The 23,910-nt window shown below is 28.3% G+C and overlaps 3 protein-coding genes across 4 annotated transcripts; 2 read left to right on the top strand and 1 right to left on the bottom strand.

The window, feature by feature from the left end:
* Window positions 1-3,584: 3,584 nt before the first annotated feature.
* Window positions 3,585-12,627, top strand: LOC134829672 (P protein-like). 2 transcript variants are annotated; one of them, XM_063842890.1, is made up of 9 exons: window positions 3,585-3,888; window positions 6,656-6,759; window positions 8,485-8,698; window positions 8,759-9,149; window positions 9,227-9,280; window positions 9,953-11,118; window positions 11,588-11,871; window positions 11,925-12,072; window positions 12,489-12,627. In XM_063842890.1, exons 1-9 carry the CDS (start codon window positions 3,812-3,814, stop codon window positions 12,571-12,573), a joined length of 2,523 nt encoding a protein of 840 aa, XP_063698960.1. In that variant the 5' UTR covers window positions 3,585-3,811; the 3' UTR covers window positions 12,574-12,627. The 2 variants fall into 2 exon arrangements, with proteins under 2 accessions (XP_063698960.1, XP_063698952.1); XM_063842882.1 differs by lacking the exon at window positions 3,585-3,888 and adding an exon at window positions 6,127-6,583.
* A 53-nt stretch (window positions 12,628-12,680) lies between these two features.
* Window positions 12,681-15,113, bottom strand: LOC134829685 (gamma-glutamyl hydrolase-like). The gene is made up of 5 exons (XM_063842902.1): window positions 14,888-15,113; window positions 14,361-14,439; window positions 13,969-14,305; window positions 13,814-13,911; window positions 12,681-13,103 (listed from the first exon to the last, which is right to left on the bottom strand). The coding sequence occupies exons 1-5, from the start codon at window positions 15,111-15,113 to the stop codon at window positions 12,761-12,763; spliced, it is 1,083 nt and encodes a 360-aa protein (XP_063698972.1). The 3' UTR covers window positions 12,681-12,760.
* Window positions 15,114-16,880: 1,767 nt separating this feature from the next.
* On the top strand, window positions 16,881-19,687 carry LOC134837784 (uncharacterized). The gene is made up of 4 exons (XM_063853171.1): window positions 16,881-17,036; window positions 17,098-18,547; window positions 18,642-19,444; window positions 19,517-19,687. Exons 1-4 carry the CDS (start codon window positions 16,881-16,883, stop codon window positions 19,685-19,687), a joined length of 2,580 nt encoding a protein of 859 aa, XP_063709241.1.
* Window positions 19,688-23,910: the final 4,223 nt, after the last annotated feature.

Consider the following 23,910-nt stretch of genomic DNA (forward strand, 5'->3'; position numbering starts at 1 on the left):
TTTGCGTTTTCGATGTACAGGAGCCATTTAAAGATGTTAGCAAAAAAAAAATTGATGAAAAAAAATTTAAGTCAAAATCCTCTTATTATGAGGGCTCACATACCGATTTTTCAAAATTTTTTCAACTTTTGTATATCACGGTTCTCCAGCTCAAATTGAAGGTTTTGACATTAGAAACAACTTTTGTTTTGGACTTTTTCTAAATTTTGCGTTTCCGATGTACAGGAGCCATTTAAAGATGTTAGCAAAAAAAATTGATGAAAAAAAAATTAAGTCAAAATCCTCTTATTATGAGGGCTCACATACCGATTTTTCAAAATTTTTTCAACTTTTGTATTATGACATTAGAAACAACTTTTGTTTTGGACTTTTTCTAAATTTTGCGTTTTCGATGTACAGGAGCCATTTAAAGATGTTGGCTAAGGCTCACATACCGATTTTTCAAAATTTTTTCAACTTTTGTAGATCACGGTTCTCCAGCTTAAATTGAAGGTTTTGACATTAGAAACAACTTTTGTTTTGGACTTTTTCTAAATTTTGCGTTTTCTATGTACAGGAGCCATTTAAAGATGTTAAAAAAAAATTTAAGTCAAAATCCTCTTATTATGAGGGCTCACATATCGATTTTTCAAAATTTTTTCAACTTTTGTAGATCACGGTTCTCCAGCTCAAATTGAAGGTTTTGACATTAGAAACAACTTTTGTTTTGGACTTTTTCTAAATTTTGCGTTTTCGATGTACAGGAGCCATTTAAAGATGTTAGCAAAAAAAATTGATGAAAAAATTGTAAAAAAATCCTCTTATTATGAGGGCTCACATACCGATTTTTCAAAATTTTTTCAACTTTTGTATATCACGGTTCTCCAGCTTAAATTGAAGGTTTTGACATTAGAAACAACTTTTGTTTTGGACTTTTTCGAAATTTTGCGTTTTCGATGTACAGGAGCCATTTAAAGATGAAAAAAAAATTAAGTCAAAATCCTCTTATTATGAGGGCTCACATATCGATTTTTCAAAATTTTTTCAACTTTTGTATATCACGGTTCTCCAGCTTAAATTGAAGGTTTTGACATTAGAAACAATTTTGCGTTTTCGATGTACAGGAGCCATTTAAAGATGTTAGCAAAAAAAAAAGATGAAAAAAAATTTAAGTCAAAATCCTCTTATTATGAGGGCTCACATACCGATTTTTCAAAATTTTTTCAACTTTTGTATATCACGGTTCTCCAGCTTAAATTGAAGGTTTTGACATTAGAAACAACTTTTGTTTTGGACTTTTTCTAAATTTTGCGTTTCCGATGTACAGGAGCCATTTAAAGATGTTAGCAAAAAAAAAATTTAAGTCAAAATCCTCTTATTATGAGGGCTCACATACCGATTTTTCAAAATTTTTTCAACTTTTGTATATCACGGTTCTCCAGCTCAAATTGAAGGTTTTGACATTAGAAACAACTTTTGTTTTGGACTTTTTCGAAATTTTGCGTTTCCGATGTACAGGAGCCATTTAAAGATGTTAGCAAAAAAAATTGATGAAAAAAAAATTAAGTCAAAATCCTCTTATTATGAGGGCTCACATATCGATTTTTCAAAATTTTTTCAACTTTTGTATATCACGGTTCTCCAGCTTAAATTGAAGGTTTTGACATTAGAAACAACTTTTGTTTTGGACTTTTTCGAAATTTTGCGTTTTCGATGTACAGGAGCCATTTAAAGATGTTAGCAAAAAAAATTATGAAAAAAAAAATCCTCTTATTATGAGGGCTCACATACCGATTTTTCAAAATTTTTTCAACTTTTGTATATCACGGTTCTCCAGCTCAAATTGAAGGTTTTGACATTAGAAACAACTTTTGTTTTGGACTTTTTCGAAATTTTGCGTTTTCGATGTACAGGAGCCATTTAAAGATGTTAGCAAAAAAATTTGATGAAAAAAAATTTAAGTCAAAATCCTCTTATTATGAGGGCTCACATATCGATTTTTCAAAATTTTTTCAACTTTTGTATATCACGGTTCTCCAGCTTAAATTGAAGGTTTTGACATTAGAAACAACTTTTGTTTTGGACTTTTTCGAAATTTTGCGTTTTCGATGTACAGGAGCCATTTAAAGATGTTAGCAAAAAAATTTAAGTCGAAATCCTCTTATTATGAGGGCTCACATACCGATTTTTCAAAATTTTTTCAACTTTTGTATATCACGGTTCTCCAGCTTAAATTGAAGGTTTTGACATTAGAAACAAGAAATTTTGCGTTTTCGATGTACAGGAGCCATTAAAAAATTAATTTTTAAAGATGAAAAAAAAATTAAGTCAAAATCCTCTTATTATGAGGGTTCACATACCGATTTTTCAAAATTTTTTCAACTTTTGTATATCACGGTTCTCCAGCTCAAATTGAAGGTTTTGGCATTAGAAACAACTTTTGTTTTGGACTTTTTCGAAATTTTGCGTTTTCGATGTACAGGAGCCATTTAAAGATGAAAAAAAAATTAAGTCAAAATCCTCTTATTATGAGGGCTCACATACCGATTTTTCAAAATTTTTTCAACTTTTGTAGATCACGGTTCTCCAGCTCAAATTGAAGGTTTTGACATTAGAAACAACTTTTGTTTTGGACTTTTTCGAAATTTTGCGTTTTCGATGTACAGGAGCCATTTAAAGATGTTAGCAAAAAAATTTGATGAAAAAAAATTTAAGTCAAAATCCTCTTATTATGAAGACAATTCAGTGTAACTTTAAAGCTATCAGTAGTCAAATATTTTCTTTCAAAACCTTAATATGTTTTTAAAATTTTCCACGTTTTAAATTTTTCACGAACTTGAAAATTTTGAAACTTCAATCTATCAAATTTTTATCAAAGTTTGTATGTTTTTAAATTTAGTTGATAAACCTAAAATTTAATTAAAATTTAGCTAAATTAAGTTTAAAAAAATTAATAAAATTAGTTAAAAAATATTATAAAAACATTCTTACCTTAAACAGACAGACCCCAAAATGAAGCAAATTTTGTTCATCTTATTTGAAATGCGTTAAGAAGGTCAGTTAAAGGACATCAAACAATGTTGATGATGTCTATTCTTATGCTCTGGTAGTTCATAGTTATAAAAGAAAACTTTCCCCTCTTATTTTTTAACCAAAAATTGAAGAAGTAGTAATTTGATCTGTTATTCCATATGAAAAGCTTCTATTATTACCATTTCTATAAAAAAAAATAAATCGTGTGACTAATGTCCACGAAAATCTATTCATAGATCTAAAAATAAATCAATATATTGATTTATATCGTCATTGTTGCTCTTTCAACCCCTATCTCTCTTTTTTAAATCAATTTTCAGCAATCCTTCTAGGAATTTCATCTTCTGCGGGCAGAACATTCCTCGTTCAAGTGTTTGTTGACACAAGTAAATAGTTGATAATAATTTAATTTTCTTGGCGCGCCTTCAGACAGCATACCATATCCCTACAATGTAAAATAACGTAATGCAAGTAAGTTCTGAGCATGTCAGAATAAAAAAAAAGCAACGGTTTCTTACATTTCATGTTGACTTTCCTTTTCCAGTTCCTCGGCGTACTCGGAGCAGCAATCATGCATCCACTCTGATGTCTAATCAAATTAATAAAAAGTAGTAGTCGTAGCTAAGAAAGTGTTGTTTGGCGTAAAGACACATATTTAAGGTCGGATAATCTTGTTAAAGACCGGATAAAGAGAAAAATAAAGCAAATAAACGAGTCTTTGACATAAATTAAGTGCGCTATTCCCCCGTTGAAAGGAAAAGTTTTTCATTTGATTAAATTACGAGATAATTGTAACAAAATGCCAATTAAGCGAGCAAGGAGTGCGTACTATCACTATCAACAGAAAAAGGTTCAACATACATTTCCCGCACCAAAGTAAGTATTTTTCTACAGAAAAAAATCGTGAAAAAAAATAAAACTTAAAATCAACTTGTGTTCTAAGCCAATTTAAAAGTATTTCAATTAAATAAATAAATGAATGAGTTTAATTGTGACAACATCCAATAAACTACAGAAAATAAAAAAAATAAGTGACTCGATATGAATCTCTATTAATTAACAATATTATTTTGCAAGACGCTGATGAAAAATGAACAGCCGGTTTAATGTGGTTTTAAATAAGATATGAAGCGACATTGATGAGTTACAGTCCAATGTCAGTGAGCAATTTGAAAAAGTTTAACGTCTAAAGTTTTCTCATCAAATGTTATTAAAAAGTTTAAAGCTTGAAAAATGTATAAAACTTTTCTTTTAATGACTTAATTTTCATTTCCGATTTGATTTCTTATTTTACATGAAAATTTTTTTTTATAAAATTTTAATAATTTTTTTAAAATTTTTTTCAATTTTAATTTTTGATTGTTTTTTTTAATTGATGAAAAAATATTTAATTTAATTTTAAAACATTTTAGATTCTCTAATAAACAAAATTCTATGAAAAATTGTTTCTTTAAGCGTTTGGTTCAAAGTTAGATTTTTTTAAGATTACATGAAATTAAAAATAATTTAAAAATTTCTGAAGTTCATTAAAAAAATATTTTTTTCTTTTTTTAATTTAAATCTTGATTTGAAAATATTTTTTCTTAAAAAAAAATTTTAAATTATAAAAATTCTTTGAAAAACCAAATTTTGAGGAAAATTCATAAAGCAATAATTTTTCATAAAATGTTTTTTATTTTAAAAAAATTCAAAGTTAAAAATTATTTGAAATTAAAAAAATGTATTAAAATTAATAAAAATTAGTAATTAATTAATTAAATAAATTAAAATTAATTAATTAAAAAAAAAAAAAAAAAATAAATAAATTTATTATTTAAAAATAATTAAATTATTTGAAATTAAAAAAAATAATTAAAAAAAATAGTATTTAATTAATTGAATAAATTAAAATTAATTAATTAATCAATTAAAAAAATAATTATTTATTAATTAAATAAAATTAAAATAAATTATTTGAAATCAAAAAAAATTAGTATTTTTAATTAAAAATTAAAAAAAAATAAAAATTAAAATTATTGTAAATTAAAAACTTTTTGAACAAACTTGAACTGTTAAAAAAATTAAAACTAAACAATTAAAAAAAATGAAAAAAAATTTAATTTTAGAAAAGAATAACAAAAATCAAAAAGTAAAAATTTTTTATAGAACTTTTTAAACTAAAAAAATCTAATATTATTTCTATACGATATACAAATTGATTTTAATTGCAAGAGTTTAATCAACAGAAACCATAAAAAACGAGTTTAATTGCGGAAAGCCATAAAAATGTGTCTAAATGAAAGACTCTAAAACAATAAAGTTTCCGTCAACAAAACTTTACAATCACCGTAAACCAACAAAATTTCTTTCCTCAAGCTCGTAATCACCTTTTATTTACTCATAAATTAGAATATTGCCTTTATCAGCTTATTGATTCTCAAATATTAACAAATTATTAAAATATCGCATGTCTCAAGTCATTTGTTACCTGAGCGATGTCTCACTTTCCATCGCATTATAATAAATGACTTGGAGCATAAGCCGTGTCATATCACTACTGACACACAATCCGTTAATACTAAAGCTTAAATTAATGTCGCGACATGATGACTTACGATTTAAATGGTTTAACTCAAAAAAAAACCAGACGTCCCCATATTGCATTTCCAACTGAATTTGCATGAATGAGCGGCAACACGTGACCAATAGTTATTTTTAACTCTCGGAGGTATTGAAAATTCATTAAGAGGCGATAAACAGGTGTTTGTCATTTTTCTTCTGTTCACGATTCAACGCCGAAAAATAAAAACATAGTACACGCACTGGAAATTTTGCTCACACATGAGAAACGGTTGTGAGAGCGATTCATGCGCATACGACACAAAATGAGAATCTGCGCCTCTTGTTTACATCTACTACCTCTTAGCTCTTATCGTACATTGACGACGACAACGACAGCGAGGGAAAAAGAGATTTTCAGTAAAAAAAAAATATTTTTGTGTATGGAAGAAGACGAAGAATCAAGAGAATTCTGTCAGTTTTATTATTCGCTTCCATCAACACGCACACATTTCTCACTTCAACTCGTTTTTCCGTCGTTCAATTTTTTTTTCTTTTCATAAATTTTCGAATTTCTTGCTCGCTTTTTTTGAGCATTAGGAAAATTTGTCGCGAAAAGCTGTGAAAAATAGTGGAAAAGACATTTTGGAGTCCAAAAGTCGCAAATAAAAATTATTAGTACAAAATTTTGCATATCAAAAAGTGGCAAAAGCAACTAAAAAATCGCTAAAAATAGAAAGATAATAAAAATTGTACCTCCGCGTGTACTAAAAGTGAATAGTAAAGAGAAAAAGTGGAAAATATTTTCTTTTTTACCTTTTTCTATATGTAAATCGTAAACAAACATTTTTCACACACAAAAGAATTGTCTCAAAATTGTTATGAGACAAAACCACAACCAAGTTGTATAAATAATGGGATTACTAAAACGTTTGAAGCACGGCGCCTCGAACAGTGGCACTCAAAGTTCAAGTAAAAATGATCGGAAAAAAAGTGATAAGAATGGGGAGAGTGACGCTTCGATACCTTTAAGGTTCAAATTCACAAAAAAAATTAAAAAATTAAAATTAGTGAAATAAAAATTTTTTTCTTTGTAAATTTTTAGTGAAGTCACCGAAGAATCTCTCAAGGTATGGCGCAACCTTCCAGCAAAAATTCGTCAAGATCCGAGCATGGTTTCGTTTCGCGTGGAGAACGAACGACTACATGGTAAGTTTTTAATAATAAAATAAATTGTTTGTTATATTAATTAAAATTCAGCTTCAGCTCCAATAAAACTTCACCCATAAATAACGCGAATGTGAATATTTGACTTTATCAATTAAGTTTATTAACTGAAATGAAGAGCGAAAACAATTTTAAGACGCAAGAATTATTTGATGAATTTAATTTGAATGATGATAAATGGTAGCAATTTCAAAGTTAAAATAAAAATTCCTTGAAATATAAATGATACAGGGAAGTCATGGAAACGCTTACAAGGGTTGAGTTAATTTAATGGATTGATACTTAAGGAATCAGCGGGGTGTATATTGATCGGAAATTCATTGATAAGGGATAACCTTGACATATATTTTTGTCTCTGTGAGAAAATGAGTTAATTTTCGACAAATTTTCGAAAGATACGAAATGTTTATTGTTTTATCTTTCAACAGTGGCGTAGTTAAAAAAAGATTTTTAAGGGGGTAAAATTGATCAGTTTCTTGAGATTTTTACATAAACACAAATTTTGTTTCAATAAAATATTTTATCTTTTTAGGAAACACTTAAAAATCAAAGAAAATTCACTCATGACTTTCAACATATTTGAGTTTAAGAAATCAAAATTTTCGAGAGCAAAAAATGTACTGAGTATACAAATGAAGAAATCAAAATTTTTGACAAAACATACTTCACAAATTTCACAGTAAACTAATCTCTCCAAAATGTGAAATTCTTTTAGAACTGTAATTTTTTCAAATGGATTGAATTTTACTTAGGCATACTAAATGACTTCCGGATCAACCTACCAAGACAAACATTCGTATTAAAACCGTATTAAAGCTAAAACACATTTCCAAAAGGAAAATGTCGATCCATGCATATGAATTTTTTAAGAGTAATATTACAATCACAAGCTGGAGGTTGACAAGCTGTCAAAACAATAAATTCCAAAAAAACGTTTGTTGCATATGGAAAAATTATATCGATTTGTGAAATAATTTGAGACAAATGCCGTAGAAAATCTTCCGAAGAAAATCTTCATCGAGGATGACATGGATTATGAAAAACAACGCTTAAGCAACCTCCATGACCAACTGATGACAGTAATTATGATGAAAGTTTTGTGAAAATTCGTGAGAATCAGTCTATATTATATAAAGACAGAACTCTGTCTCAGATGTTTGAAGTTTAATACAAAGCTTTTATTGAAAGGATTTCGAAAAGACTATTATGACTTTGACAGCAAATCTTGTACTAAGATTTATATGGATTAAAATGCTCATAAGATTTCATTTTATTTCTTTTCGTCTCAAAAAGAAGCATCAAAAATTTTTAAGAATATTGTTGCTCTCAAGAATGTCAATTTATTACTCTTCATAGAAGATTGATTTTTATGTTATTTTCTAATATACCGTCTCCCTTCAATTTTCTGTTTTGATACGCTACTGCTTTAAGAATCAATTGTACTTTTTCATACAGAAACATAACTTTTTACGAAGACAGATACTTGAAAGATTTCACATTATTTTGATTCGATGAACATTGATACCCAATCTTCTTCAATTAATATGTGTTCCCATTTATTGACTTCTATCAAATATTCTGTCTCGTACACGAATAATTTTCTTATACTTGAACGAATATTTTTATTTATTTACGTTATGCATTGATTAATCAAGTCAAACACTCAATTAACAGCAATTCTTGTCAAATATTTGTTCACTTTTACAGGCGAAATATTTGACGATGACCAAGATGGCAACTTTGGAGATCAAGACGACGAATCGTCGCAAGATAACTCCGAGTTTATCACAATAAATGTCACAAACGAGACCGGCGAGAGTCAAGAAATCGATCATATCAAGGAGAAAGATGTCGCACATCCGACACATTCTCATCAAGCAATTGGACCTGCAGCGTCAACATCGACAGCGTCACATGCGAGGTTAAAATCTTCTTTTTCTTTAAAATTTACCTAAAAACTGAAGAAAACATTTTTTTTCAGAGGAAGTATTCCTGTTGCAAATTACAATCCAAGCGGAGCTCCGCATCAATCAACGCTCCCCCCAAAAGACGATCATGACAATCCATGTAAAAACAATTCAAAAATCGTCTGTCTGTTCTTCGCGTGGTTCTTTGTGATGATCCTACTGATGATCACAAACGAAAAAGATCCCCATTCAAAGCACATTTCAATTCCGCCATACGATTCGTCAAAAAGTTATCTTTTACCCGAACTTCCTACATCGTATAGCGTTAAAGTTTCCGTTCATGGCGCCTTTTTATCGGATGATTTCGCAAACATGTCGACTCACATACTGGAAATTCGATTACAGGGCATCATGTCTAATTTACATCTGAATAACACGAAGGACGACATCGGAAATTATACGACGGTGAGTTTTTTCTTTCCTTTGAATGTAATGAGATTAAATTGACAGTTATTGAAACCAAAATTGATGGTAATTTGCAGGATTTGGCGTATGCGTGGAAAATTCCTTGTCGGGCGCCGAGTGATTTCGATACGGTATGATTATTTTTTATTTGATTTTTTATTTTGTAGGTTGATGTGATTATCAAAAATTTTTCACATTTCATGCTAATTTTTCTTGAGATTTTTTGAAAAATTCATTAATTTTCATTTTTTCTTGTGAAAATTTGTTCAAAACGATCTAAAAAGTTCTTATAATTTTTTTTAACAAATCTAATCTAACAATTCATGAAATTTAATTCAAAAAATTAAAATTGAATTGAAAAAAAATTAAATTGAAATATAGAAATTTCAATTCGGTTTTGAAATTTTTAAATATATTTACGAAAAAATTATTTTTTTTTTTTTTTGAAAAATTTAACTGAAATTTGCGAATCGCTTTTCTGCTAATTCAACTAATTAAAATTATGACAAATTTGATAATTTTTATAAAAAATAATAAAATTTAAGTCAAAATTCGATAATTTTATTAAATGTCAATTCAAAAAATTACCATTAAAAATTTGAAAATCGCTTTTTCGTTAATTCAAACCTTAAAATTAAAATTTTTGATATTTTTTTTTTATTTTTATTGAAAATCTTTAAAGAATTCAAAAATGAAAATTTCTTTAGCTTTATTTTTTTCATGAAACGTGAAACATTTTTTCTTAATTCTCGAACCATAAGTAATAAAATCTAATATTTTTGTATATCTTTTTTAACTTTTAGACGGATTTGGTGAAGAAAACACACACTTTTACAATAAAAGCCGAAGATCGTGAACGTCTCGTGGAACAAGAAGGTCTCGTTCGCGTTCTATTCAAAAGCAATATGATGATAAACATGCCATTGAAATTCGGTGTCGACATTTCTCCAATCAACCAAGAGCTTGGAATTCTCTATTCCGCATTCGTTTTGGTCTTTTTGTACGCCTTGATCATCTGGGAAGTCGTTCATCGTACTTTTGCTGCAATTTTGGCATCTTGTCTTTCAATCGCTCTTCTCGCTGCTCTAAATGATCGCCCAACTGTCGAAGAAATCATCTCCTGGATTGACGTCGAGATCATTTTGTTGCTTTTCTCAATGATGTTACTCGTAGGAATTATGACAGAAACTGGCGTTTTTGACTATCTCGCTGTTTATGCGTACAAAATCGCGAATGGAAGTGTTTGGGCATTAATTCATTGTCTCTGCATATTTACAACTCTCATATCAGCGTTACTTGATAATGTGACAACGGTTTTACTGATGGCTCCAATGACAGTCCGACTATGCGAAGTCATGGATTTGAATCCGATCCCAGTTTTAATGGCAATTGTGGTTCATGCGAATATCGGAGGTCTGATGACGCCCGTGGGAGATCCGCCAAATGTCATCATAACCTCAAATCATTACATTTTGCAACATGGCGTCACTTTTATGCTCTTCACGCTTCACATGACAGTCGGAGTTATTATTCTAACGTTCAGTACGAGTCTTCATTTGCGATGGAAATTCCGTAATATCAATTCCTTGCTGTTCCACGAGTCAAAGGAGATCAAAGAGTTGCGAAGAAATATTCTCGTGTGGGAACGCGCGGCACAAAGTATCTCGCCATTTACGAAAGACGCGAATATCGTGCGAGAGACAATCATGCGAAAAGTGAAAATTTTGAAGCATCATTTGAAGAAACGAATTGCGAAGGGAGTTTTGCCAAGTGATCGTTACAAGAGAACGTTGGAAGAAATGCAAAAAGAGTTCCCGATTAAGAATAAGCCGCTGTTGATTAAATGCACGGTAGTCCTTATTTTCATCACAGCACTTTTCTTTATCGAGTCCATTGACAGTATTCGAAGTTTGAGTGTTGGATGGTCAGCGTTACTTGGCGTCATTTTACTCCTGATTGTAGCTGACAAGTAAGAAATTTTATAAAATTTGCTTTAAAAAATTTTTTTGACAGATGACAGATGTCAAATTTTTTGTTGAAATCTTAATTTTTTGAACATTTGAAAGTCAAAATTGAATTTTTGAGCAAATTTAAGTCTAAAAATTCAAAATTTCAACTAAAAATTACCTAAAATAGCCTTTAAAATGTATTTTTAGTGAAAATTTTGACAGCTGTCATATATTTTTAATGTCAAAATTATGACAGCTGTCAAAATTTTCTGTAAAATCTCAAATTTAAGTCTTTTTTAGGTAATTTATAATTAAAATTTTTCGTTTTTGGCTTTACTTTTCTCAAAAATTTATATTTTGACTTTAAAATGTTCAAAAACTGAGATTTTTTCAAAAATATTTGACACTTGTCAACTGTCAAAATCATTTTTCTTATTTTTTTTCCTAAAAATGACTTTTTCTCAAAATTTTCCTTTAAACTCGTTTCAGAAATGACATGGATGCAGTTCTCCATAAAATTGAATGGCCCACATTGCTCTTCTTTGCTGCCATGTTTGTCGTTATGGAAAGTGTCGAACGCATGGGACTCATTGATTGCATTGGAAAATTAACGGAACTCATTATTCTTTCTGTCTCAGAAGCTCATCGACTTGCCGTTGCTCTGATCATCATTCTGTGGTTGTCAGCTATTACCTCTGCTTTCGTGGATTCAATTCCCGTTACGACAATGATGACGAAAATTGTCGTTAATTTGGCCAAAAATAAGGCTTTGGGTGAGTTTTTTTTTAATTTTTAATTTTCTTGAAGGTAATTTTTTGTTTTGAAGGTCTCCCGTTGCATCCTCTTGTCTGGGCGTTGGCATTTGGACCCTGTTTGGGCGGAAATGGAACGTTAATTGGCGGTTCAGCGAATATTTTGGTCGCAGGTATCGCGGAACAACATGGTTATCGGTTCTCCTTCATGGATTACTTTAGGTGAGAAATTATTTTAAGTAAAAAATAATTTTTTTTTTTAGAATTTTTAAATAAAATTATTATTTTTTTCTTAAAAATTATGGTTTTAAAAAATAAAATTCAAGTAATTTTTTTTAATCTAATTAAATTTCATTTATTTAATTTTTTCTTTATAATTTAATAATTTTTTTTTTATTTTATTTTATTTATTTATTTTTATATTTTATTTTAAACAATTTAATTTTTATTTAATTAAATTTTTAAAAATTTTGATTTTTAATATTAAATTTTTTTTCAAAAATATTTTTGAAAATTTTTTTTTAATATTTTGCATTAAATATAATTTTTCTTCTATTTTTTAATATAATTTTTAAAAACTTTTCTCGAAATACTCGAAAAGAAAAAAAATAAAATTATTTTTTATCAAATATTTTCAGACTTGGATTCCCTATCATGTTAGTTTCTGTTGCCACAGCCACAGCGTATCTCTTGGGAGCCCACGTTATCTTCGGATGGCAGTAATTCATCAAACAATCAGAAACCTCGTTAATTGTTTTAAACTATTTCTTGAAATTTTATCAATTTTACGAATATTTTTATAAAAATTTAAGAAAATTTACTGAATAAAATTCAATCTTTACTAATAAATTGTTCTAAATCCCGAATTTTTCTTAAAAAATGGACGTCAATTTTTTCTCAAATATCAAAATTAAATCCAAACATGAACTGTGCTTAAAAGAAGAACTCCAAATCCAATCGCAACACTTTTAGCTCCGTTGAAATAGTCGACATCAGCTTTGAACAAGTAACATTCCTCATAGCTTGACTTTCGTTTGCCTGTAAAAGTTAACGGGAAATTATAGATCATGTAAAGATCTTCTTCTGTGGAGTTTCCGTTGAAGTTGTTTTTGCTACGGCGACACTCATCGACGAAAAATTCAGCGAAATATTGAGAAGTTCTTGTGGATTCCTTTGTGTGAGTGATGTTCTTGTTGCGAATCCATTCGTATAAATTTTTCTCTGGATGGAATTGAACGCCGTAAAATGGATATCTAAAATAAGAGAAAATAATTCGTATTTTTTTAAAAAGATTTTTAAAAATTTGATAAAAAATTGCAAAAGTTCAAAAATTTGTTTTTAAATTTTTAAAAATTTTTTTTTTCCAAAATATTTTTTACCGCATTTCGAAGAAAAAATTAAAAAATTGCAAAAGTTCAAAAAAATTTTTTTTTATTTATTTAAAAATCAAGGAGATTTTGATGGAAATCATCTTTAAAATGAATATTTTTCAATTTTAGCTTTGAAATCCATCAAAAGTTTTTTGACTTTTGACCGAATTTTTTTTTTAAAACGGTCTTTTTAAATCAAAAATCAAGGATTTTGATGGAAATTATCTTTAGAATGAACATTTATTCAATTTTAGCTTTGAAATCCATCAAAAATTTACTTAAACTTGACTTGAAAAATTTATTTTTTTTTATTTCTTCAAAAATTAAGGAATTTTGATGGAAATCATCTTTAGAATGAATATTTATTTAATTTTAGCTTTGAAATCCATCTTGAAAAAAAGTTTGGAAATCATCTTTTGAATATTTATTTAATATTTTTACTTGAAAAAATTTTCATGAAAAAATTTTTTTTTTTATTTCATCAAAAATCAAGGATATTTTGATGGAAATCATCTTGAATGAATATTTATTAAAGCTTTAAAATCCATGACCGTGAAAAATTTTCGTTCTTCTTTTTCGAAAAAAAATCTTACTTGACATGTTCTATCGTTGAAATAAACTCAAATCCATTCCAATCCAAGTTTGTCGACATGACACGCCAATTTTCTGCTATCTGAGCTTCTTTCATTGCCTTTAATTGATTTATTCAATAAGATAAGATAACTTTTCAAATCAAAACGGAAGTTACCTTTTCCGTCACGCAATATTGATGAAAATTCGATGTCACAGGTTTCGTTCGTAAATCTTCAATTACTTCTTTTGGAGCGACACTAAAAAGTCGCGAACTCAAAGCATCAGCTTTAAAATCCAAATGCAACGCCTGGTTATGTGACGAACAATCATCCCGATGCTCCGTCGCATTCGAGTCCAAATAAGTCAATAACTCAAATCCTAAACAAGTTCCCCAAATTGGAAAATAAGTCCCGTTATCATTTAACTCTTTGGCAATGTTGTAGATGAACATTCCGGCATCCGCATAACCATTACTCTGATTGAACCATGTGGCTCCTCCAGGAAATAAAATTCTAAAAATAGAACCTTTTTTTATACGGAGAATTAACTTTTCGTGTAAATACTTACCCATTAACTTTCCGCATGATTTCCTCGTAATACGATTTTGGTCGGTCAATAAAAATTGGAATGACGCGTGCTCCTCCCCCTTTAAATGAGTAAAAGGAATTTTTGGGTTTATTAGTTTTTTGTTTTCAAATAAGTAAAAGTAAATAAAATTTTTCATTATTTTTCAATATTTTAAGTTTTTAAAAATTAAAAAAAAAAACAATTTAGGTAATTTAAAAAATAAAATTATTTAAATTTAAAAAAATAATTATTTAAATTAAATTATTTTTTTATTTTTTTTTAAATTTTATTCAAATATTATTTTTTTTTCTGAATATTATTATTATTTTTTATTTTAATTATTTAATTTTTTTAATCAATAAAATTTTTTAAATTAATTAATTTAATAATAATTTAATTAAAATTTCTTTTTGAAAAAAAATTTTTAATTTAATTAAATATTTAATTTAAATTTAATTTTTTTTAAATTTTTGATTAAAAAAAAATCAAAATTGAAAGAAAAACAAAAAATTAATTCCAAACCCTGCCTTCGACAAATTTGACATAAGAGGCAGCAATAAAACTTTTATATTGTCCTGGATACTTTTGTTCCAGCGAATACGCTATCTCTTGCGCCAACACGCCAACGATGGGATATTCGTTAACAACAGGGGACGATGTCGTAAAATTGATGGCTCCAAAGCTTCCAGTTAATGAAAAAATGAGGCAAAACAATGAAAAATAATTAAAAAGAGACATTTTTGGTACGTTCATGCCGAAAGCAAAACAGATACTGCAACAATGTGTCACTTTGGATGAGCTTATAATGAGCTGATAATGAACAGAAGCGATAACTAATCTCATGGAATTGGAGAGATACTGATAACAATTTGTTATGCATGAGATTTCTCGTGTTATGTCACGTTTCGCTCTTTGTTTTGATAATATTATTTCATTCTCTCTTTCATTTTTTGTTATGAAATTTTTAACGGTAAAATTTAAACAAGATAAATTTATTAAAAATTTAAAAAATATTAAAATTAAAAGATTATTTTTTAAAATTTTAATTAAAATTTCAGAAAATTTTATTTTTTGTTTTGTTTTATTTCACGCAAAAAATAAAAAAAGGTAATTTTTTGAAAAAATTGAATGAAAATATAAAAAAAATTTCTGAAAATTCAATTAAATTTTTAAAAAATTTTAAAATTAAAAAATTATTTTTTAAAAATTTAGTTAAATTTTCAGAAAATTTTTATTTATTTTTTTTTTCTCGCAAAAAATATAAAAATGGTTTGAAAAAAATAATTGAATAAAAATAAAAATTATGAAAAAAAAAAAATTCTCAAAATTTGATTAAATTTTTAAAAATTAATTTTTTAAATTTCATATTTTTTAAAATTTTAAGTGATTTAATTTGTCTAAATTTTTCTTCATATTTCATAGTTGAAAAAATATTTAAAAAATTTAAAAATTCATAAAAATTCTGCTTAAAATGAAAATATTTCAGGACATTTTTTCTTAAAAATTTAATTGTATAAATTTTTAAAAAAATTAATTGAATTTGACAAAAAAAGGAATTTTTCCTTTAAATCTCAAAAATTTCAAATCAAATTCTTACACATTTTTATTCAACCCAATTACCTTAATAAATTCTCTAAAAATTAGTAAAATTTTCCATAACTAAATATGTCGCTAAAAAATCTCAAAATTCTCATTGACACATAATTAAACTAATGAATAAATTCTGCTTGCATTAAATTAAGTCGTAAATAAATATTTTTCTCTAAAACAAGAATGTGAGAAATTTTCTGTGAGAAAAATCGGATCAGATCAATTTTATAATTGATTCGCCCTTTCAAAAATTTATTCGACGTCATGTCAAGTCAAGTCAAAACTGTGAGTCACATCAAAGGCAATAAACATCAAAACTGACATAGATTTTCGCACATTACTGTCATGACTGAACACAGATTTTCCGATAAGTATTTTTTGTTTTTGTTTTTACGGTTTATAAATATTGATATGATACGCGAAGATGTATCGAAATTTGTAACAAAATGTTATTAAAGCGCCAAAATTTAACGATAATTTTTATAATTTGAACGCATATTTTTTTTTGCTCCGTAATGCGAGCGTTACACGAGTTTTCATCTTGCTTTTACCATAATTAAAGCATTGGCGACAATTTTGTTGCATTTGTGTATAAATAATTCAGATGCTGCTCTAGAATTCATTTTCATCGCAGGCATTTTTTTGTTTGTAACACAATCGAATGTTTTTCCTATAGATGTAAAAATGCAATGAACTTGATCGCGATGATCATTTTAAGGTAGCACATCTGATCTAGTTGTTGTAGCTAGAATTCAATTGGAGATGATCATATAAATAAGCAGCGAATTTTAGCTAAGAAATTAGTTGAACGTTGAATTTGAAGTCGCAAACTACTACTTGGGAAAAGTATCGAGTTACAAACTTGAAATGTGGAAATAAATACTTAGAAGTAGTGTAAAGTGACGAAAAATATCTTTAAAAAAGACAAAAATGAAACAATTTTTAGTGTTAGCGATCGCAATTGCCTTCGTTGCTGCAGAAAAGGATGAAGGTCATTTGAAGGACAAACGAGCGATCTCAACAGTTCATATAAGTTCGCCTTATTCACAAGTTAGATACGCTCCTGGATATCCCAATTATGGAGGAGTGAGTGTTTGAAATAATTTTAAAAGTGAATTTTTCTATTGAAAAGTGATTTTTTTTTCAGGAACAATCACAATACCATGGCGTTTATGTGCCATCTGCTCGACACAGTTACCCGAGTGGATATCCTCCGATTTTTGGTCAAGAATTTCCTACGTATAGCCCTCCGGTTTTTATTCCGCAGCATCCAGGTTTTCATTATCCACAGCCTCAGCCTCCATTTTTGATTCCGGGACAACCATGCGAAGGCGAATCTCCTCAATATCCAAGTTATCCATCGCCGGGAGTTCCATCTCGTCCTCCCGTGTTCATTCCTCCGCACGAAGATGACGCTGAGCGTATTCCTCCGCAACCGCCAATGAGACCTCCAAGTAAAATACCTCCAAGTTTTCCGCCATCTAGTCCAATGAAACCAATGCCTTCTCCTCAACCACCGAATTATCCTCAACCGCCTCCAGTCGAAGAAGACTCGGATGAGCATGAACCTCCATTACCGCCAAAGCCTCCTGTGAAAAGGCCTCCTCCTCCAAAAAAACCTCCCGTGAATTATCCTCCTGTGATTCCTCCTCAACATCCTCCCCCAATAGAAGAGGATTCAGATGAACATGAATTCCCGTCGCCAAGACCTCCAATAGTACCTCCTGTTAAGCCTCCAACAAAAACTCCTCCGCAAAAACCTCCTACTTATTATCCTCCGCCTACACAACCTCCAATGAAACCTGAAATGCCTCCCGTGCACTATCCTCCAGCTTATCCATGGCCTTCAGTTCCTCCGCAAAACATTCCTCCTCCGCAAGAACCTCCAGTTGAAGAAACGCCTGACTGTGAAGGCGATGTTTCTTACGAAGATGAAGAAGAAGAACATCCTGTAATTCCTCCAACTCCTCCCGTCAAGCCAAATCCTCCATCTCCTCCAACATATCTTCCTCCGCAATTGCCGCCTTCGAGACCCATGAAACCTGTTTTACCTCCGCCGCAATTGCCGCCTTCAAGACCTATGAAGCCTGTATTACCTCCTCCGCAATTGCCGCCCATTCATCCTCCTACAGTTCCTTCATATCCCCCTAAAAAGCCTAATTGTGACGAGGAAGAAGAAGAAGACATTCCACAAATCCCGCATTACACGGGCCCATATTATCCACAATCCAATTTGGGACAATCTACTGTACCGTCATATCAGCCAGGTAATGTCCAAACGATTCCTCAACAGTATCCTCAAAATATACCAAGAGTGACGACGAATCGAACTCCAACGGAAATTCATGTTACAGTTCAAAACATGCCGGGTCATATTCCGAGACAAGATGTTCCAATCCCGAGTCCTCCTCCATCGCAAGGTCCTCCAACGCATTTGCCAGAAGTTCCTGCAGGAAATAGACCTCGAACTAATCCTTCAACTCCGAGAATTCCTTATCAACCGACGAATGGATATAATCCTCAATACGATACACGCCCTCAATATTTCCCGCCACAAGATTATTATCCAGAACAACCTCAAAGACCTTCAATTCCTCGTCAACCTTCAAATCCTCCGCGACAAAATCCCTTCTGTACCTCCAAGAATCCCTTATCAACCAACAAATGGCTATAATCCTCAATACGACACAGGACCGCAATATTTCCCGCCACAAGATGCTTATGACACACGTCAAACACCTTCCTATACTCCTCAATACTATCCCAGTTATTACCCTGCACAACAATACCCCAATGCACAATATCCCTACTACTCTCGTAACACTCAAAAAACTTCTACTCCCGCAGATGCAGGTAAACAAGGAGGCATTCCCGCCCACAATAATGGACAATTTTTGGTTGAAACAACAACGAGATCGTATCCGCGAAATGATAACAACAATTACGCGTCAACTACTCAAACGCCTTACACTTACAATCCATACAACAATCGTCAACAGCAAAACAATTTTGCAAGTGAAAGCTCGTCAACAACTCGTCCCATTTATAGTAACGATGGGCATTACATCACTATGCGACCGAATAATCGACAACAACCTACAACGCATACGACATCTACTCCCAGAATGAATCGCTTCGAAGTACGAAGACCTGCAATTCACAAACAATTCTACGATGTAGAAGAAAAAATTATCATGAGACCTGTTGGATCAGTAGTTCTTGAATTAACAGATGACGATGGATCTGCTTCAAATGCTATCATGAAAATTAAACATTACCATCCCAAGAATTATTCGCAACACGATACAAATCACAGTTACAGCGGCGATAGATACCATCATTCGTCGCTTCATGGTCGTAATTACAATAACTCCCGAAATAATGGAAGTATGAAGCCCGGCATAACCTACGCTGATCAAGACATGCCAATACATTTCAGAGATTCATCAGAATTGAAAACCCCAATGCACATTTTGTCTCCGTTCGCAGCTCAAGTAACTCAGAACAAAACAAAAAACGACACTCGATCTCAAAATCGCTTCAATTCTAATTCAAATCAAAAACAGAATAATACCTTCGATGACGATTCGGAAGAAGATGAACCAAGCGCTGCTTATCTCTATGGCAAAAATATGATCAAAGTAAATCATCCCAGTGAGAAAACTGTAACTCCTTGTCCTCCGCCATCAACTTATGCGAGATATAATCAAGAAAATTCAACAACAATTCCGGAGTGAAAATATCCTCGAACGGCGAACAAGGACTTCGTAGCAACAATAACGTGGAAACTACGACACAGCAAAACCAACGAAACTACATGGAAATGTTGTCGGGCAAGAATGGGTATGCAACTGAAGTGCAGTCCGATTATATGCAAGGCAATGCTGATAACCGTGTACAAGGACGTCTTGTATCCGTTCAGATGCAAGAAGCAAGTGCTACGGAACAACCAACGGAACACACGAGCGTTCGTCGTATCATGGTAACGCGTCCCGTTGAAACTGTACAAATTGTCGAAATGCCCGTGTACAAAGAAAAGCAATTCGACGCAAGTAACGAGACATACAGTGTCGAAAGTACAACACCTTCACGCATAATTTACTCGAACCAAAAGGTAGAGACACAAACTATCCAATACGAAAACTAAAACTTTTTAACTTTACTTTTAAAGAACACGCGTACGATACACATTCACACACAAAAAAAAACTAGTTTAAGAACCGACGCAATGAACCACGAAAAAGGGCATCATTACACTAACACACATTGCATTTAATGCTATTTTCATGCTCATACAGCCAGATATGCGTATGTTGCATCTTGAAAAAGCCATACAAAGCAAAGTAACCCATAAACTTGAACTTTACTTATTTACACATTCATATATGTTAAAATATTTTTTGTTTTGTTGTATGTTTGTAAATAAATGTTAAAAATGCTTTTTATAGTAAAACTTGTTGTTTTTCATATGTCGAGTTAAGTCGAGTGAATACTTGAGAGGTAAACAAAAGCAAAAGTGAGTATTCGAAAACGGTGAATTGGCAAAAAATAATAAAAATTTGTAGCACGCGGTGTGGATGGCGTCGAGCTAAATGTTTATTTAATGTGTTAATGTCGGGATTTGTATTTATTTTTTTTAGTGAATTATCGTGCGTCTCCATTAAGTTTTTATTTTAAGGTTTTAAAATTATTTTTTTATTTTTCAAAATTATTTTTTTCTATTCAATTTCTTTAATTTTTATCAAAGATTTTTCTTACAAATTTTTAAAATTTTTTATATTTTTTTTTTTTTTTTGAAAAATTTTGAAAAAAAAATTAATTAATGACTTTTGGGATTTAAAAATAATTTTTTATTTTTCAAAATTATTTTCATATTAAGTTATTTTAGTAACTTTTTATTAAAAAAATTTCTTACAATTTAAAATTTTATATTATTTTTTTATTTTGATGAAATTTAATTAAAAAATTAAGAAATTTATTTTTATTTTTTAAAATTAATTTTTTTTAATAAATTATTTAATTTTTCATCAAAGAAACTTTTTTACAAATTTTTAAAATTCTCTATATTTTTTTATATTTTTGAATTTTGAAAAAATTTAATTAATGACTTTTGGGATATAAAAATTATTTTTTATTTTTAAAAATTATTTAATTTTTAATTTAATTAATAAATTTAAACATATTTAACCGTTATTAATTTCATTTAAGTATTTTTTTATTTTTTTAAATTAAAAATTTCATTTATTTTTTTTGAATATTTTTAAATTTTATTATCAATTGAAAAATATTCTTTCTTGATGTTTGAAATTTTAGAAAAATATTTTACGAAAAATTTTGAAATTTAAAAAATTAATTTTTTTTTAATTTTTTTTTAAGTATTTTTTTTTTATTTTATTATTAAATATATAAAATTTATTTTAAAATTTTTCATACAGAGTTTTTCAATTAAATTTTTAAAAATTATTTTTATTTTATTTTTAATAATTTTTTTTTTATTTTAAAGATGTTCTCTTTTAAATAAATTTAAAAAAAAAATAAAATTCTTAACAAAAATTAATTAATAAATTTTATGATTTAAATTTTTTTTTTTTTTATTAAATTATTTAATTTTTACTCAAAGAAAATTCTTACAATTTTAAAATTTTGTATATAAATTCTTTATTTTTTTTTATATATTTTATTCAGAATTTATTTTAATATTTTAAAAGCAGCTTTTCAATTAAAATTTTTAAAAATTAATTTTTTTTTTATTTTTAAAAAAATTTTGTTATTTTTAAAATTTTCCTATCAAATAATTTTAAATATTTTTTTTATTTCTTAAAAAAATAACAAAACAAAATTTCTTAAAAAAAATAAAAAATTATATTTAAAAAAATTATTTTTTTTTATTTAAATTTTACTCCTAATTTTTGAACCAAGAGTTGAAAATTTTAGTTCAAACGAACATACAAAAAAAAAATCCATGCAAAAAATGAAACATAAAAGAAACGAAACCTGCTTCAAAGACTTCAACCCATATACAAAAAAAATCCATCGAAATCAATTGAAATTAAGTTGTTGTTGGATTAACTTCCGCAAAAATAATCGCCACAAAGTTCAATAACCCACAGAAGTACGAACCACTAACCAATATAGGTTACTTGGCTTTTAACAGATTTATTTATTTTTTGCTTACTCACGCTCCGATTTTTATCTCATTTTGTTTATTTTCTTACCACTCAATCAGATGCATGTGACATGTTTCCGAGGAACTTTTTTTTTCTGTCAAGTCATTCCTTCCTTTTTTAAAGAACGCCAGAAGAAACTCTCGAATCAGCAAAAATACTTCCGGAGTCGTTTTATATCCGAATTATTGCTCATACTGTTCAAGTTGAAGGCTTTCCTTGAGTCACACGTTATTAATTCTTTCTAATAAATATCATTTGAACACTAATATGATTTAATCGCTCATGCCCTTATACAATAAAGCGAGCGTTGCAGTTGAAATCTCGCCTACCTTACCGCACAATAATTAATAATTTCGTAATAATCACATGTGCATTATCATTATTTCCTCATGTTACTCGATTATGATTTACATTTTTAATTTTTTTTTATTAATTTAATGTTGTTCGTTCGTACCTTTGAACAACAAATGGGTCGACCAATTAATTATTATTTTGTTGTTAATTAAAAGTGTGTCAATAATAATTTAGGGTTAAAAAATGATAAAACGACTAAAATAGGACTGATCTATATTTTTCTAGGTCTTTTTTTATTTTTTGAATTGTTGTTTTTTTTATTTTTATTCCAAGTAAAACAACAGCCTCCTCATTATCGAGGCACGCAGTAATTGCGACCTCGATCTTGATCGGTGACTTTTTGTGTACGGTGAAGTCATTGCATAGTGCATTGAACGCTTAATATTGCACTCTCTTATGCAATTTTTTGATTTTTTTTTTTTGCGTTGAGCATGTAAGTTACTTTGTAGTTAAGATATCGATAGAATTTAGTTAAATGGGGTGATTTAATGACTTTTTATGATAAATTTTTGTTTTTATGAGTAAAATATTTTTCAAAAATTAAAAAAAAATTAAATAAAAAAAGTTGTAAAAAATGAGGAAATATTCGTATTGAAATAAAAATTTATTTTTTTCAATGTTTGTTACATTCTTAAACAAATTTTTGAAAAATAAATAAAAATTAAAAAAAAAAAAAAAAAAAAAATAAATAAATAAAAATAAAAAAAAAAAATAAAAAAAAAATAAAAAAAAAAAAAAAAAAATAAAAATAAAAAATAAAAATAAAATAAAAATAAAAATAAAAATAAAATAAAAATAAAAATAAAAATAAAAATAAAAATAAAAATAAAAATAAAAATAAAAATAAAATAAAATAAAATAAAATAAAATAAAATAAAATAAAATAAAATAAATAAAATAAAATTTATAAACATTTAAAACAAAATAAAAATAATAGAAAACTTTTCTTTTTATTAAAGTGAAAATTTAAAAATTTTAAAAAGTCTAAATTTTTGTTCCAAAAGAATCAAAATTAAACGAAAAACAAAAGATCTTCAAAATTATTTAAAATTGTCAAACAAAAAATTAAAAATATTATTTAATAAAAAAAAATTAAATTAGTTAAAATTCATTTTTTCTTAAATTTCTTTAATTAACACAATATTTAAAAAATAAATAAAATAATAATCAAAATCAGTAAAAAATATTTTTTTAATTAAAAAGAAAATGTTTGAATCAAAATTTTTATTTTAATTAATTAATTTAATTTTAAAATATTATTTTTTTTCAGAATTTCTTGTATCTTAAATTAATTTGAAAAATTTTAAATTTTTACTAAAAACACTAAAATTTTTCATAATTTTAATTTTTAGAATTTAAAACAAATTTTTTAATAATTTTCTATTTTTTATATTTTTTTTTTCAAGTAATTTTTTTTTATTTAGCTTTTAATTATTTTT

This window comes from Culicoides brevitarsis, chromosome 1, assembly GCF_036172545.1.
Source record: "Culicoides brevitarsis isolate CSIRO-B50_1 chromosome 1, AGI_CSIRO_Cbre_v1, whole genome shotgun sequence".
In the NCBI taxonomy this organism is placed as follows: Eukaryota; Metazoa; Arthropoda; class Insecta; order Diptera; family Ceratopogonidae; genus Culicoides; species Culicoides brevitarsis.